General features: G+C 43.9%; 1 protein-coding gene across 1 annotated transcript in view; it reads right to left on the minus strand.

Moving 5' to 3' along the window:
- The window catches only part of dapp1 (dual adaptor of phosphotyrosine and 3-phosphoinositides), a 62359-nt gene that overhangs the window by 6567 nt on the left and 37155 nt on the right, over positions 1–18637 (minus strand). The window contains exons 2-5 of the mRNA XM_048531403.2: positions 6375–6497; positions 3340–3473; positions 1095–1225; positions 961–1008 (exon numbers count right to left, since the gene is read on the minus strand). Coding sequence (XP_048387360.1) covers positions 961–1008; positions 1095–1225; positions 3340–3473; positions 6375–6497 — 436 coding nt within the window. The remainder of the gene's footprint in view (positions 1–960; positions 1009–1094; positions 1226–3339; positions 3474–6374; positions 6498–18637) is intronic.

Below are 18637 nucleotides of genomic sequence, written 5' to 3' on the forward strand. Positions count from 1 at the left end.
TACCTGGCCTGGCCTTTGTGTGACTCCAGACCTACAGCAATGTGGCAGACTCTGAAGTTGCAAAGCCATCCCAATCAGTTCAAGGGCAACAAAATTTCACCCACATCCCATCACAAAAATGTGAAATAATCCTCTCAGGAAATGTTTTCCAAATCCTGATCGCTCATTGTACAAGTCTGCTGCATTTGTGGTTATCTCTGTCTTCACAGTTTAGATAACTGTACCTCCTCCAGCTCCTGGAGGGCAATTATGGACAGGCAATGAAAACTAGCATCAAAATGGAAAGTGCTATTGAAACTCAGCAGGTCTGGTGGCATCTGCAGAAAGACGAAGAGTTAACATTTCAAATCTGATATGACATGGACCTTACCCTGCCAGGTTCCCCTTGAACATCTCCCTTCCTAAGTATAGAATACTATCCTTGATTCATCCTGTTACAGTCCTGCTGACATTCTCAAAGTGCACAATGTTCAATTATTTAAGATAACAAGGAGTAGAGCTGGATGAACACAGCAGGCCAAGCAGCATCAGAGGAACAGGAAGGGTGACGTTTCGGGTCTGGACCCTTTTACAGAAAAACTGTTTTTATGAACTTGTGAACAATTAATTCCACTGGAATGTCTAAACTCTGTCGGAATGCTGTTTGTGATCAAAAGATCTGTGTTTGTTGTCAATGCCAATGCTGGGTGGCACAGAAATGATTCATTCATGCCAATCAATGTGGTGCAACTGAATGGTACAGCAGCCTCCTGGCTCAAAGATGGTCCATATAATCACACCACAGGACAGAGTCAACCTGCTGGGCATCTAATCTCCCCACATCCCCAGTCTCATTCCTGCTTTCCTCCTGGTACATCCCCCCAGCCCCCTCTCCAAAACCTAACAATCATCCCGAGAATGTACATCGTCCTGAATTCTACCTTTAGAATTTCCACATTAAAAAACAATGCTTAATGTTACCTTTACTCTGCCTCCTTGCTTTATGAGGTACCCTTCCTTGGTGCCCAACTGAAAGATAAAGAGAATTATTTAAAGAGAAGTCCAGTTAGTGTTTCTAAGTCAAACGCTGGAGTGAAGCTGAAACAGCAACTTACTGAAGGTGCCTCAGAAACGAGGTCACTTTCCTTGCGGCCTGTCTGCATGGCTGTGTGGACTCGCACTGACTCGTATATGGAAGGCTCTTCTACCTTTCGAGGATATGGTTTTTTGAGTATAAGAAGGGTCCCTTTGTTAAGAATGAAGGGGGAAGAACGGTTCAACAGTAAGTGAAAGTTACATTCAAGCTGCAAATGCTACTTGGTGCCTCTCTCTAAGCTGACTCTATCTACAGGAAGCCTTGTACTTATACAGCATTCTTCACAGATTAGCTTAGATTTCAGAATGCTTTACAGCCAGTTTTTGACGTGTAGTCACAGTTTTACTGCAGCAAGTGTAACAGCCAACGTTGCATAAAGCAATCTGTTTTAGTGATGTTCACTGATGGATAAATATTAATAGCTCCCCCTGCTCTCCATGGAGATCGTGTCACAGCATTTTCGACATGTACCCAATGCAGGGAGCTGTGACCTGAGTTTAATGTCTTTGGGGATGGTTAGCTCAGTTGGCTGGACAGCTGGTTTGTGAAGCAAAGTGATGCCAACCGCATGGGTTCAATTCCTGCATTGGTTGAGGTTACTATGAAGGACTCTTCATCTCAACCTCTCCTGTTGCTAGAAGTGTAGTGACCCATTCTCTTGAATGAGAGAGCAGCCCTATGGCCCAGTATGCCACTATGGTGACTTTACCTTTCCCTCCAGAAAATGAATATAGTGTAGCACATCCTGAATACCGCACTTGAATGGTTTTTGTGCTTAGGTTGCGGTATGTCAGATTTGAACCCAGAAACTTAACTGACATGAGTGCTCCCTTCTGAGCCACAGACCACACAGACCCTGAAGATTAAGTTAATTAACTTGGGAGAATTTGCGTAATTAACTTTATGGAATCAATTGACATCATCGGGAGTCCTTTCAATCAACAGAAAATTATACACATATTGGGTTAAGTTTGAATAAGATTATCAGCTATTGTAAAAATGGTGCTGTGAACTATATTAAAATATAGTTTACTAAGCAGTCACTGAATTTGCCTCAAGTCATTTTGGTGGTAACACCTTAAAATGTCCCAGGTTTTAATTAAATGGGATATAGTTGACAGTGAAAAATGCAAATTAGAAATAGGATTGATGAGCTGCGAGCCCTTAACCAGTTGCTTTGCATTCTTCCATTTACTGCAGATGGGAATGAAGTTGCAAAGGCTTGTCGTGAATTTAGCGAGCTCTGTGCAAGGGATGATTGTTCCTGTAAACTGACCCTTTCTTTAGACTGATTTTAATTACTCCACCATTAGTGAACAGAGTTACTCAAAAGGCTGGAATTGGAGGCATGCTGGGACCTCAGGGGTCAGAGGCAACACTTCATGTCTTTTCATTTTTGGAACTCACACACAATGGGAGTTTAACATGCACAGCGCTCATGGGGAGCTTTAGGGCTATAGAGTTTGGTTAAAATTTATTCATGGGATGTGGGCTAGGCTAACATTTATTATCTACCACTAACCATCCTGGAGATCTGGAGCAGATTGCAGAGGGAGGGAGGCAAATGTCATCATGACATAGGCATGAGAGAATAAATCTCATCACCCTAAAGTAAATGAAGACCCCCAAACATAACTGAAACATTTACAAAAGCTGTGAAACTGCAACATCGATAACAGTAATTATTCAAGGCCAAGTCACATTACAGCAACGTAGAGATTTTCTCACCAACTGGTTCCACCAAGTTACACCACACGACTGACTGAGGTAGGTTAGACTTGAACCCAGGCTTCCTGGGGCCCCTCTATTACAACAGTGCAGATATTTTGTCGCCAATCTGCTCAGGGATCTTATGAAATTCTTCTGAAGCAGGTGAGAAATGAACCTACTGGTTCTGAGGTAAGGACACTGGCACTGCACCATAAACGCTCAACGAGTACAAAAGTAGACATTTTCTAATCTACCTGTTCAGGGATATTTTATTATATCTGCAGCAGATGGGACTTGAATCCAAGGCACTTGGCTTGGAGGTTGGAACACTCCCACTGTGCTACAAAAGCTCTTATTAGAGAAGTGTAGTTGTTAATCTTTTTTAAAAATTTAACCTATTTTTCTGATAAACCTGTTCAGACATGTTATTACACACCTCTGGAGCGGGTAGGGACTTGTACCCACATCCGTCAGTCCAGGGGGATGGACGCTACCACTGTGCCACAACAGCCCTTACTACAACAGTGTTTCTGATGGAAGTTCTCCCTGATTACCTGTCTCACTGCCAATCAGTGGCTGATTGGCAAAATGGTTGACAAATTCCGATAGTGAGCGAAACTCATTAAACCCAAACTTAATTGAATTTTTAGTCCGTTCAATCTGGAAGTGTTTGACTGAGTCTTTGCCTCTGCAACAGAAGATTGTCATTGTTAGTTAACTTCAACAGTTATTACAATAGGCTTACTTTACAGCGTGGTTACCAGCTTTCTAACATCTCTCAAGATCTTGGCCACTAGGCACAATAATAGAATCCCTACAGTGTGGAAGCAGGCCATTCAGCCCGTCAAGTCCACAACAGACCTCTGAAGAGCATCCCACTCAGACCCAGCTTATCCCTGTAACCCTGTATTTCCCACGACAGATCCATCCAGCGTGCACATCCCTGGATCCTGGCATGGCCAATCCACCTAACCTGCACATCTTTGGGCAGTGGGAGGAAACCAGAGAACCCGGGGCGAAACCCACACAGACACAGGGAGAATGTGCAAACTCCATGTGGTCACCCAAGGATGGAATCATACCCGGTCCCTGGTGTTGTGAGGCAGCAGTAGTAACCGCTGAGTCACCGTGCCGTGCCAAACTTTGCTCTAGCCTTTGTCCTCATCAACATCCAGAAGATCTTGCAGATTAGTCTGATGGATTTATGACCAGTTTAAGTCTGAAATGAAGCTGAATTCCTGGGGAAACTGAGCTCTTTTTTTTAACCTCCATGCATCATAGACTCAGGAAGGCCATTCAGTCCCTCAATGTTATCATTCAATGAGATTGTGACTGAGTTGACCTCAACTCAATTTGCACATTTTTCTTAAATAAGATTTCTCACATTCAGCTGAAGAAAAACACCATGAAATTTGCTGTACATTTTACATCTAACCCTCTCATTCCTATCTGTATGTCACAGTTATCAAATCCAGCGATGCCAGTCTCTATGTGTTATCCTAGCTCCAGTTCATCCACACTCCAAATATAACCCATTCCTAAATCCCCAGTATTAAAAAACACAATGGCTATGAGAAGAGCAATTTTAGAGACTCCTTCCCTGTTGCATCGCAAATTTAGAACTGTTCCTATGCTGACTCTTGGAATGTGTTTTCCAATTCGTTCCATTGCCTCTTCTCTATCAACATAGCCCTGCATTTAGAGTCATAGACATATGCAGCACAAAAACAAACCCTTCAGTCCAACTAGTCCATGCTGACCAGATGTCCGACATAAACCTCGTCCCATTTGCTAGCATTTGGCCCACATCCCTCTAATCCCTTCCTATACCCATCCAGGTGCCTTTTAAATGTTGTAATTGTATCAGCTTCTGCCACTTCCTCTGGCAGCTCATTCCATACAAGCAACATCCGCAATGTGAAAACTTTGCCCCTTATATCCCTTTACTATCTTTCCCCTCTCACTTCAAACTTATGCTGTTTACTTTTGGACTCCACCCACCCCCCCCCCCCCCCCCTCCACCACCCTGGGGTAGAAGACCTTGCCTACTGACCCTATCCATGCCCCTCATGATTTTATTAGCCTCTATAAGGTCACCCTTCAGCTGCCGACAATCCAGGAAAAATAATGCCAGCTTTTTCAGCCCCTCCCTGCTCAAATCCTCCAACTCTGGCAACGTCCCTGTAAATCTTTTCTGAATCCTTTCAAGTTTCACAACATCCTTCCTATTTGAACTATTTACCCACTTCCCCTTTGAATGTTACTTATGAACCCGCTCCTACCACTCTTTTAGGTACTAGCTTGCAGATTATAAGCACCTCGAAATTCAAAGCAATCTGATATTTAGAACTAAAACAGAAATTGCTGTAGAAACTCAGCAGTTCTGGCAGCAACTGCAGAAAAAGAAAAGAGAGCTGACTTTTGAGTTCATTATCGTTCATTTTTGCCACATTTAGAAATGCTCGTAATTAACACACTCTCAAGGCTCAAAACATCAGCCTCCCTGCTCCTCTGATGCTGCTTGGCCTGCTGCGTTCCTCCAGCTCTACACCTTGTTATCTGAGATCCTCCAGCATCTGCAGTTCCTACTATCTATCTCCCTGGCCTCCTGTATTGGTCAGCAACTTCCACTCCTACCCCAGAGGAAGAAAGAAAACCATTAAAACTAGTGAATGGCACACACATACTGGTCTGGCTTGTCTTTTATGTTATATGTTATTGTACTGGACAGAGTACATTTAGAGAAGTTGTCTTTTCCTGGCTAGGGAGTCTCAATCTGGGGCCAGGGGTGGGGGTGGTGGAACACAGTCTCAGGATACAGGGTAGATCATTGAGTACTGAGATGACAAAACATTTCTTCACTCAGAGTGTAGTGAAGTGGTGGAATTCTCTACCACAGAAGACCATGGAGGGCAAGACGCAACACATTTAAGAAAGAAAAATGTATATTTTTAAAGGCATCAAGGAGTATGGGATATGGAATAGAAGATCAGCTGTAATCATACAGAACAACAAGGAGGGCTTGAAAGGCTGAATGAATTCTCCAGCTGCACATTTCTACTTTATTCTATCCTTAAAATTAAGGTCTAGCACAACAAAGTACATTCATTTCTAAGTTTTACTGTTTTCTTTCCTGTTGTGACAGTTTTGTCTCCCAACATCCACATTACGCCTAATTACCAATGCAACACACACTCCTCATCTCCCCCTACAACTCACTGGGACCTCTCAGTCTGACCATTGAGAGGTGTCAGATTGGCCAGAGAGTTCAGGTCCATTGGTGAAACCCTTCCTCCTGTTCTACTTACAGTACCAGCATTGACCACGACTCCTGCTGGCACTATCATACAGTATGGAAACAGACCCTTTGGCCTGCCATGTTTGTGAGGAGCTCGAGGCCTCCAATTGGTTGGCAGACAGACGACCCACCTCCATTACGGCCATGGCTCAAAAAATTAAAATAAATAAGTTGACTAAATGGAGGCAGTGTTTCCCCGTAATGTTTAGGTTGGGGTATAGGAAGCCCACCCTCTGTGTAAAGTCCTGCTCTATAACCCAACAACTGTGCACCCGAGTCCGATACGCTTACCTCACTGACAATGCATACAAAGTTGGGCCATCTTGACTCTTTCTCAGAAGGTAACTCCCATCCTTCCCATTGGAGAGGAGAATGGCCTCAGCAGCGTGTCGAGAAAGATCGTAGTGGTACCAACTGGTCAGAGAGAGGGACACAACATGCTCATTATAAACCAGACAAGGCAGGAATATCCAGTGTTCACTTCTCTCATAACCATCAATAAAAACTTTGGACTGAGTAACTCACTAACAGAAGATTAATAAGGACACCACTCATATTCTACAGCACAAAGCTTATGCCAACTACTTGATGGTTACAGACAAAGTTGGCAGTTCAGTTTACAACTCCAGAATTTGAGGAAGGTTATTTTTGTTAGGAATATGAGCTTTGATGACAAGCCTCAGTGTTTATTGTCCATCCTGCCATGGGAAGGTGGCAGCATGCTGCCTTCTTTTATTTTACATTTCAGGTCCTTATGACGCAGTTACCAACAGCATAGCTGAGAGTATTCCAGGGTTTTCAGTGATGAAATGGCGACAATATTTCTTACCAGCGAAGCCTATATCCCGAAGAATGAATTAAAGAAACATACTTTTAGGTCCCCTTACACATTGCTCATCAAGCAAAAAAGTTTTCTCGACCATTTTATCACCTGCTTAAACTTTTGCCTTAAGACAGCAAAACGTCCCAAGGTGCTTTATGGAAATGTCATCAAACAAAGAATTGGATCATGTCAAAGAATAATGCCAGGGAGGATTGAGGGGACAGGTGGGGTGGAGGTTATGGGGTGGGAGGTCAACAAGGGAGGTAAAATAAGAGAATTCAAGGACCAAATATTAAAAAAAAACAGCTCCAGCTTTTCCAAATCCCATTAAAGGCCATCAATTAGAATAACTCAAACTTTCCACGTGGCTGGCAATCAATTTGTTCTTTGTCAAAGATTGTGTTAAGTATCTTGTGGTTAAGCTTTACCCTGTGGTTATAAAGGTACTCACTGTTTCAGTGCTACCTATCCTGCCCTCAGTGCTTTGCTAGTAATCAAAAATCATATGGTTGATGAGTTCTGGTCTGAAGATTTATTTGGTTATTTAATCATTCAAGCCACCATCTGCCCAGCTCCAAACAGAGTTATGAGCGTAAACAGAGGGCTGGCTAACACAGCAGTCTAAACACATCATATCAACATAGAACATAGAACATTACAGCACAGTACAGGCCCTTCATCCCTCGATGTTGTGCCGACCTGTCATACCGATCTCAAGCCCATCTAACCTACACTATTCCATGTACGTCCATATGCTTATCCAATGACAACTTAAATGTACCTAAAGTTGGTGAATCTACTACCGTTGCAGGCAAAGCGTTCCATTCCCTTACTACTCTCTGAGTAAAGAAACTACCTCTGACAACTGTCCTATATCTTTCACACCTCAATTTAAAGCTATGCCCCCTCGTGCTCGCCGTCACCATCCTAGGAAAAAGGCTCTCCCCATCCACCCTATCTAACCCTCTGATTATTTTATATGTTTCAATTAAGTCACCTCTCAATCTTCTTCTCTCTAATGAAAACAGCCTCAAGTCCCTCAGCCTTTCCTCGTAAGAGCTTCCCTCCATACCAGGCAACATCCTAGTAAATCTCCTCTGCACCCTTTCCAAAGCTTCCACATCCTTCTTATAATGCGGTGACCAGAACTATACACAATACTCCAAGTGCGGCCGCACCAGAGTTTTGTACAGCTTCACCATAACCTCTTGGTTCCGGAACTCGATCCCTCTATTAATAAAAGCTAAAACACTGTATGCCTTCTTAACAGCCCTGTCAACCTGGGTGGCAACTTTCAAGGATCTGTGTACATGGACACCGAGATCTCTCTGCTCATCTACACTACTAAGAATCTTACCATTAGCCCTGTACTTTGCCTTCTGGTTACTCCTACCAAAGTGCATCACCTCACACTTGTCTGCATTAAACTCCATTTGCCACCTCTCAGCCCAGCTCTGCAGCTTATCTATGTCTCTCTGTAACCTACAGCATCCTTCGTCACTATCCACAACTCCACTGACCTTAGTGTCGTCTGCAAATTTATTAACCCATCCTTCTACGCCATCATCCAGGTCATTTATAAAAATGACAAACAGCAGTGGACCCAACACCGACCCTTGCGGTACACCACTAGTAACTGGTCTCCAGGAAGAACATTTCCCATCAACTACCACCCTCTGTCGTCTTTCAGCAAGCCAATTTCTGATCCAAACTGCTATATCTCCCACAATTCCATTCCTCCGCATTTTGTACAGTAGCCTATTGTGGGGAACCTTATCGAACGCCTTGCTGAAATCCATATACACCACATCAACCGGTTTACTCTCATCTACCTGTTTGGTCACCTTCTCAAAGAACTCAATAAGGTTTGTGAGGCACGACCTTCCCTTCACAAAACCGTGCTGACTATCCCTCATCAATTTATTCTTTTCTAGATGATTATAAATCCTATCCCTTATAACCTTTTCCAACACTTTACCAACAACTGAGGTAAGGCTCACTGGTCTATAATTACCAGGGTTGTCTCTACTCCCCTTCTTGAACAGGGGAACCACATTTGCTATCCTCCAGTCATCTGGCACTATTCCTGTAGACAATGACGAGTTAAAGATCAATGCCAAAGGCTCGACCATCTCCTCCCTGGCTTCCCAGAGGATCCGAGGATAAATCCCATCCGGCCCAGGGGACTTATCTATCTTCACCCTCTGAAGGATTTCTAATACCTCTTCCTTGTGAACCTCAATCCCACCTAGTCTAGTAGCCTGTATCTCAGTATTCTCCTCGACAACATTGTCGTTTTCTAGAGTGAATACTGTCGAAAAATATTCATTTAGCGCATCCCCTATCTCATCTGACTCCACACACAACTTACCACTACTATCCTTGATTGGGCCTAATCTTACTTTCGTCATTCTTTTATTCCTTAAATACTATAGAAAACCTGAGGGTTTACCCTGATCCTATCCACCAACAACTTCGCATGTCTCCTCCTGGCTCTTCTGAGCTCTCTCTTTAGGTTTTTTCTGGCTACCTCGTAGCCCTCAAGTGCCCTAACTGAGCATTCACATCTCATCCTAACATAAGCCTCCTTCTTCCTCTTGACCAGAGATTCCACCTCCTTCGTAAACCACGGCTCCCGCACTCTACAGCTTCCTTCCTGCCTGACAGGTACATACTTATCTAGGACACAAAGGAACTTTTCCTTGAATTAGCTCCACTTTTCTAATGTGCCCATCCCCCGCAGTTTCCTTCCCCATCCTATGCTCCCTAAATCTTGCCTAATCTCTTCGTAATTGCCTTTCCCCCAGCTATAACTCTTGCCCAGTGGTATACACCTATCCCTTTCCATCACTAAAGTAAACATAACAGAATTGTGATCGCTATCACCAAAGTGCTCACCTACTTCCAAATCTAACACCTGGCCGGGCTCATTACCCAGTACCAAATCTAATGTGGCTTCGCCCCTTGTTGGCCTATCTACATACTGTGTCAGGAAGCCCTCCTGCACACACTGGACAAAAACTGACCCATCTATAGTACTCGAACTATAGTGTTCCCAGTCAATATTTGGAAAGTTGAAGTCCCCCATGACAACGACCCTGTCTCTCTCACTCCTATCGAGAATCATCTTTGCTATCCTTTCCTCTACATCTCTGGAGCTATTCGGAGGCCTATATAGAAAACTCCCAACAGGGTGACCTCTCCTTTCCTGTTTCTAACCTCAGCCCATACTACCTCAGTTGACGAGTCCCCAAGCATCCTTTCTGCAACTGTCATACTGTCCTTGACCAACAATGCCACACCTCCGCCCCTTTTACCATCTTCTCTGTTCCTACTGAAACATCTAAATCCCGGAACCTGCGACAACCATTCCTGTCCCTGCTCTATCCATGTCTCCGAAATGGCCACAACATCGAAGTCCCAGGTACTAACCCATGCTGCAAGTTCACCCACCTTATTCTGGACACTCCTGGCATTGAAGTAGACACACTCCAAACCAACGTCTTGCTTGCCGGTGCCATCTTGCTTCCCTGAAACTTCATTTCGGACCACCCTACTCTCAACCTTTTCTACAGTCGAACTACAATTTTGGTGCCCATCCCCCTGCTGAATTAGTTTAAACCCACCCGAATAGCCTTAGCAAGTTTCCCCCCAAGGATAGCGGTACCCCTCCGGTTCAGGTGAAGACCATCTTGCTTGTAGAGGTCCCACCTACCCCAAAAAGAGCCCCAATTATCCAAGAATCCAAAACCCTCCCTCGTGCACCATCCCTGTAGCCACGTGTTCAACTCCTCTCTCTCCCTATTCCTTGCCTCACCAGCACGTGGCATGGGCAACAAACCAGAGACAACAACTCTGTTCGTCCGAGCTCTCAGCTTCCATCCTAGCTCCCTGAATTTCTGCCTTAAATCCCCGTCTCTCTTCCTTCCTATGTCGTTGGTGCCAATGTGGACCACGACTTGGGGCTGCCCCCCCTCCCCTTAAGGATCCCAAAAACACGATCAGAGACATCACGCACCCTGGCACCTGGGAGGCAACACACCAACCGTGAGTCTCTCTCGTCCCCACAGAACCTCCTATCTGTCCCCCTAACTATGGAGTCCCCAATGACTAATGCTCTGCTCCTCTTCCCCCTTCCCTTCTGAGCAGCAGGGACAGACTCTGTGCCAGAGACTTGTGCCCCACTGCTTTCCCCGGTAAGTCCCCCCCCCCAACAGTATCCAAAACGGTCTACTTATTGTTGAGGGGAATGGCCACAGGGGATCCCTGCACTGCCTGCCTGTTCTCTTTCCGTCCCCTGACCGTAACCCATCTGCCTTTTCCTGTACTTGAGGAGTGACTACCTCCCTGTAACTCCTCTCAATAACCCCCTCTGCCTCCCGAATGATCCGAAGTTCATCCAGCTCCAGTTCCAGTTCCCTAACGCGGTTTTCAAGGAGCTGGAGTTGGGTGCACTTCCCGCAGATGTAGTCAGCAGGGACACTAGTGGTGACCCTAACTTCCCACATTCTGCAGGAGGAACATTCAGCTGCCCTCTCCATTCAACCTTCTCTCATTCATTCCCATCCAGGTAAACCAAAATCTCCTTGACTTACTGCAGTGAAGCACAAAAACAACAACAACATGCATTTGTACAGCACCTTTAATATAGTAAAGCGCATGGATAGAGGTGGATACACAATATCAAACCCCAAATATATTTAGAAAGCTGGGTTGGAGTGGAGAAGGAGGACAAATATTTGTGAATGGCTGATCATATTGTGTATTTATCACATATTGAGGGATTATTAGCCTGATTGGTTAGTTGCCTTTGTGCTATTACCAGTTAATGCCTGTTCCTTTACTTGCCAGCTTCCAGCTCAGAGGGATCATTTGCACAATTCCACTACACACTGTTTATAAAGCAGCCCCTGGCACTTTGCAGGAGCAACATATGAACCAAACCTGCTACCATGTTGCAAGGGTGATATTATACTGGCCCAAAGGGTCCATTTAAGGCAGGAATTTAAAGGAGAGGAGAGAAGTGGACAGATTTCTGAATTGGAATCACCAGATTCGATTAGGACCGAAGCAGCTGAAGGAATGGCCGCCGAAGGTGGATCAATGGAAATCAGGGATGCACGGAATTGGAGAGACCCTGAGATCTCAGAGAGCTGGAAGAAGGGGGATGAAACCATGGTGGGATTTGAAATCAAGGATAAGAACTTTAAATATGAGGCATTGCAGGGCTAAGAACCAACATAGCTCGGAGAAGTGGGGAGGGGTGGCGGTGGGCTGGTTAAAGGGGACTTGATATTGCTGGATTCCAAACTGCAGCAACATTCCAATAATTCAGTCAATGCCCATGGATCAAACTTCCAAATTGTTCCCTGGAGTACCACTAATAGTCTGTGAAGGATTCTTTTGACCCGTTCTCCTGCCATACCATCTTCCTATGCTCTCAAGTTGTTAATGACTCGGGTCTTTCAATTGCTCCTGAGCTAACTAAGGCTCCCAGTATTACAGACAGTCACAGATTATTAAGCACGTGACAGTAGCTGTAACTGACAATAATTAAACTGACAATAATTAATCACACAACTAACAAACGCCCTGTTGGAATATTTCAACACAGTTTTAACAGTCAAATGTCCCTGCTTGCTTTGTTTTAGTGTTTCAGTCAGAGAGTTAATGCAGAGAAAAGGGAAGTTAACTCTAGTTTGAGCAAAAAGATATTTTGAAAACTATGAGACAAAGCTAACTGCAGTTTCAGAATGATGGCAACCACTGGCATTTCAGAGAAAGTTTATGTCGGAAGGCTCCTCAGCAACTAAAAGTATTGAGAATCTATTGCCTCCCAGCGTCTCCCTGAACACCTCTATTGTGGCTAAATTCTCAGATTGTGAATCCAAAGGTCATTACAGGATTCCTCCAATTAAATAATGCGAGAGCTCAAGGTCCTTGTTCTGAACCTGTAACAAATTTCATTCAGTGCGTGCTGACTCCATCCTTTTCCTGGAAGCAGTCTGACAATTTCACACTACATTTATTAACTTGCTGTCATATGTAACCACAAGATGAGTTCCAGGCCACATACCCATGTCAATGCTCAGCCCAAACTTCCACCTCCATTATATTGACCAATTTTATCCCTGTCTCAATGCATCCAAAGCTGAAACTCTCATCCATACCAGTGATGCCTTTACACATGACTATTCCAACCTACTCCCCACTGCCCCTCTGTGAACTTGGGTTTGTCCAAAACACTGCTTCTCACGCCCCTTCTCACACAAAGTCCTGTTCAACCACCACCGTTCACTCAGTGACCTACATTGGCACCTGGTTAAACATCAGCAATGTTAAAATTCGTATCCTTGTTTTCAACTCTCTCTATGGCCTCACCTTCCCCAGTCTCTGTAATCTCCTCCAGCCTCACTATTCTCCGAGCTCTCTGCAATCTCCAGCCTCACCATTCTCCAGGTTCTCTATAATCTCCTCCAGCCTCACTATTCTCTGAGCTCTCCTCATTTCTCTAATTACGGCCTCCGGTGCATCCCCAGTTCAGCTGCCCTTTAGCTCTTGAATTCCCTCCTTAACCTCTCTGTTTCTCCACCAAGATGCTCCTCAAAACTCACCTTGTCCACCTACCTATCAACCATCATTCCTCCCATCACCTTGTGTGTCTTGCAGTCTAACTGCACCTTAGGGCATTTCACTGTTCAACTACTATTTTTGTTGTATGGTATTTGAGTATTGCTGAAAAAAATATTTTGTCACGTGTTTTTGGCCTTGTACCCATTATTGGCATTCTTGCAAATTGTTCTGATGACTGCAAGATGAAAATTTTGGACAAAGTATCCCTTTTCTCAGCAGTGCACATTTTGTGATAATTCAGGCCCTATTTAAATACAAGTCATTGATGTAAAGTAATCAGAACTCTGAAGGCCCATGTGCCAAATTTGATTTCCCCATGTGTTATACAGCACAATAAAATGAAGCTTGTGGGGCAGGGTGGAGGTATTCAGGCAGGGCATAGTACTGGCCTGGAAGGATGACATTTCAGGTCAAGGACTGGCATAATGGTAGGAAATGTTCCTTCTAAATGTTGGACCTCTCTGGCAAACAGTCTTTTTTGATTTGAAGATTACAAGTTTGATCATTGCGGAGGTTAAATTAACTGCTTCTTACATTAAGTGTAATTATGCTAATTGCTTAAATTACATGCAGAATCTCAAGGAAAGGTGATTAAGCACCTTACAGCCTTCCAGACTCAGTAACAAGTTCAAAAATTTCAGAAGATAACCACTGTCCCCGTTTCACCTTGGTCAGGAGTAATTTGCAATTGATTTTGCTACTCATCTAACATCTGCTGCTTTCCATCCAACTACAAACCTGCCCTGACACCACGTCTGTCCCAGGTTCTCCTAACCGTATACAATGTCTGTACATCTGTCATATTTTCCTGTTCTAAACAAAGACGATAGACTTAAAGATAATAAAATGAGAGGCTGGATGAACACAGCAGGCCAAGCAGCATCTCAGGAGCACAAAAGCTGACGTTTCAGGCCTAGACCCTTCCCATCCCCCTCTCTGATGAAGGGTCTAGGCCCGAAACGTCAGCTTTTGTGCTCCTGAGATGCTGCTTGGCCTGCTGTGTTCATCCAGACTCACATTTTATTATCTTGGAATTCTCCAGCATCTGCAGTTCCCATTATCTCCGATAGACTTAAATCTGTTTTTCCTCAATATCCCCACAGTTGCTGGCAAATGGGACTAGATTAATTTAGGATATCTGGTCAAGTGGGACCGAAGGGTCTGTTTCCATGCTGTACATCTCTATGACTCTGTGTGGCCTGTCCTGCTGTGATTCACCAGCCCTTTCCTAGTTTAAATATCCTATATTTCCAAAACACAAGATAAAGTAAATCTGTAAAGTTACCAACAGCCCAGATGACCAAAACGCTGCTCTGAGATGAGAGAGATGACTGGTGGAGGCTTAACCCTCAGGTGAGGGTAGAGGTTGAGAATGGCAGACCCTCATGGTAGCCTCAGGCAATGTGGGAATTGAACCCATGCAGTTAGTTCACTCTGCATCACAAACCAGCCATCCAGCCCATTGATCTAACCGGCCCCATGTTATAGTAGCTGCTTGTTATCTAAGGTAATGCTGTTGAACAGTTGTACATTACTGTTGTTAGCTATCATCTTCTCTCCCACCTATCTGCTCCTCCAACCTCACTAATCAATCTCCACCACCCCTTACCTGCACTCACCTATCACCATCCTGCCTACCTTCCCCAGACCCACCCCTCCTCTCTCTATTTATTTCAGAGCTCCCTTCCCTCTCTTCCATTTCCAAATCAGGGTACTGACTTGAAATGTCAACTTTCCTGCTCCTCTGATGCTGCCTGGCCTGCTGTGTTCCTCTTGCTCCACACTGGGTCAAGACTTAGGAGGTTATTATTTAAAAATTATTCAGGCTCTGAATCAGGCTGAGGTGATTCTTACCACTGGGAATCATCTAACAGGTACTCACAGGAAAATTTCACACATTCTCTGGAAAATTCACACACCTCAACTGGATCTGGGACTAATCACAGGACTTGAAAATCTAGTGCTGACCCTTTTATTTCAATCCTTATCCCAGTGCAGTCATGTTTCACTATTCTTCATCATCCTTTCCTTTGAAAGCTATTTCCTAACTGTTTACAAAAAGTACTGACCTCCTCAGTTCAATTGTTTGCTGAAGCTAGTTACAGAAATTCAAAACCTGCCATCTCACAACTTGCAGAAGTAATACTTCTCGGTCGGTCTGCATTATCTCCGATTCATAAGAATCTTTCATGATATGTATCAGACTGGAAAGTTCACAATAAACATTTCAGGTGCTGTGTGTGCACTTCCAGTGAAAACTCCAAACTTTTGTGATCGTGCAACAAATTAGTTACCGAACCTGTTTAGGCCAATGGAATAATAAGCTTTTAGCAAAATGAGCTAAAATGAAGAAGTTGCTGGACACTATCAATATCACAAAATGAGTATAAGGTGAAATCAATAGCAGTACTTCTGCTAACAGCTGAGTCAGAGATTCTTCACTTAAGATCTATTATGAGATATTTCAGTTTTTCTATTCGATATTTATGTTCTCCCTGTTCGCAGTCTCTGAAGTTGCATGGGTGCGGCTAAAAGAGATTCCTTTTGTTCTGTGTACTGTTCTCTTTGATTATCAGCTCAGCTAATTATTCACCCACCACTCCTGTGCAGGATTCAGGCACATTAGAGTGACTCACTACTTGAGGATTTTTAAGGGTTTTGTGTCAAATTCCCCAACCTTTTCCTCCTTAATAGTCTTCAGCCACCTAAACAAGGTTAAACTTCAGCCCTTTGACATGAGGAGGATATGCAGAGAATTTTATGAAAGCACATTTACAACTGAGTCGTGCAAATTAGTGAATAAATCAGTATAAAACCATTCTAAAAAAATCAGGAGTTATTAAATTTAGGAACCTCAACACTAAAGTCTCTTCTAACTTGGTTTGAAAACTGTCTGCACTATATCCACATCTCACAACCACGAATTGCAAATGATGAAAACTAAAAGAGTGCGGCAAAGGGGCTCGGTCTAACCTAGAATCCAGAGGGAAATACCAGCAAAAAATAAACATGTCAAAATGTCACCGACTACAAAAAGAAGACTGCAAGTTTAAAATAAAGCACATGTAAAACAAAACCAGGAATCTCTAATTTCTAGCTAAAATTGATTGTTTCAAGGCAAAAACCATTTACCCAGGAGTACAGCAACTCATTTTTACCGTGACAAAGAGGTTGAGAGGTTGTAAGGGATTCAATGGAAACGGCAATAAATTTTCACTGAGTTGTATCTTGGAAAACGATTAAGACAGTCGGCGCACAGTGACAAACAGCTGATCATCCAGAACTAGATCACTTCCATTAATTCACAGGATATGGGCAATGCTGGAAAAAATAGGGTTGATTGCCCCATGAGCAATCTTGAGAAGGTTTCTGTACATTGCACTGAAGTAATTTAGAAAGGAATCAAATAATCAAACTGGAAATAAATTTGCAACAAACATTCCTGCAAGTTATTCTCAAGATCCTCATCGTGATTATTTATAGCAAGTGGGGTTGGCAAGGTGGGGGGGGGGGATGTGTTGCATAAGGAGGCTGATTATCACAATTGTCTGTTACCAACCTCACGCCAGAAGAGTCCAACGGCTGGATTTGGTCACACCACAGTCTAATTGTGCTGGTTCAGGCAAAGCCTCAAGCAGATAAGATGTGAAATAAGTAGAACTGGACCCAAGCTTGCTGAATTGTATCATACACTAACAGAAAGAGGAAGCTGACTCAATTATTTAAATACTATGTGATGGGACGGAGCAGAGTGTGGTGCGTGCGTGTGTGTGGGAGGGAGTGAGGGAGCTGGGAATGCGGCCTAGGTCTTCCATTTATGGGGCAAAGCTGAGAAAGCTAGAGGTTCATTTCCCTGTCGTTAGACCCAGTGATTAAGAAATGACCTGGTGGAACTCACAATTATGAAGGATTGCAATCTGGTAAATAATGATCATGTTGTTTCTGCTTGTCAGCAGTTTCATAATGAAATAAACTCATCAGGCAATCATGGGATGTGGCTCAAACCAAGATTTATTGTTAGTAATGACTCAGATGGTCCTGACACTGTACAATCCCTGTGAGCTCCCTACAGCAGATCCTACAACCATTCTAGGCCTGTAAAAATTAATAATGTTGTTCCTGTTAAAGTTGATCTTGCTTTGCGCACCTCCTGTGCAATGTAACCTGTATGCCTCACTCTGTCTAAGTGCCCTCTCACTCTATATGTCCTTGCTTACTATGATCTGCCTGTACTGTTTGCAAATAAAACTTTTCACTGTACTTAGGTACACGTTACCACAATAAATAAATCAAATTAAATCCCTCACTGTATTTGATCAAAAGGGGCTTTCTTGACTGCAATTGCCTGATTAGTTCCATCCACTCTCTCCTCCACTGATGCTCAGTATACCTTCTATCTACAAGATGCACTGCAGCAAGTTACCAAAGATCCTCAGATAGCACCTTCCAAACGCACAGTCACTTCCACCTAGAAGGACAAGGCCAGCAGATACACAGGAGCACCACCACCTCCTAGCCACTCACCGTCCTGGCTTGGAAATCATTCACCCTTGCTTCAGTATTGCTGGGTCAAAATCCTGGAATTCCCACCGTAACGGAATTGTGGGTACATGAACTGCAGTGGTTCAAGAAGACAGCTCATGACCACCTTCTCAAGGGGCAATGAGGGACAGGCAATAAATGCTGGGCCCGACCAGTGACACCCATGTTGCATGAAGAAGTAAAAATGGATCAGCTTTGCTCAACCATTTCAGGGAGCAGCTCAAGCTGAAGCAGATTGGCTCTGACCTCCATAACCATGAAGTGCTTTGAGACCCTGGTCATGGTCCACATTACGCCTAGCCTCCCAACCTGCTTTGATCCCCTGTAATTTGCACACCGACATAACAGGTACACAACAGACACCATTTCCCTAGCCCTGCACTCATCCCTGGACCATCTGGACAACAAGGATGTTTGTGCAAGACTCCTACTCATTGACCACACCGCTGCCTTCAATACCACAATCTCTACCAAACTGATCTCAAAAACTCAGTTCTAGTTCCCTGCTCTGCTCTCTGCAACTGGATCTTGAGCTTCCTGACCCACAGACCACAGT

Source organism: Stegostoma tigrinum, chromosome 1 (assembly GCF_030684315.1).
Source record: "Stegostoma tigrinum isolate sSteTig4 chromosome 1, sSteTig4.hap1, whole genome shotgun sequence".
Lineage (NCBI taxonomy): Eukaryota > Metazoa > Chordata > Chondrichthyes > Orectolobiformes > Stegostomatidae > Stegostoma > Stegostoma tigrinum.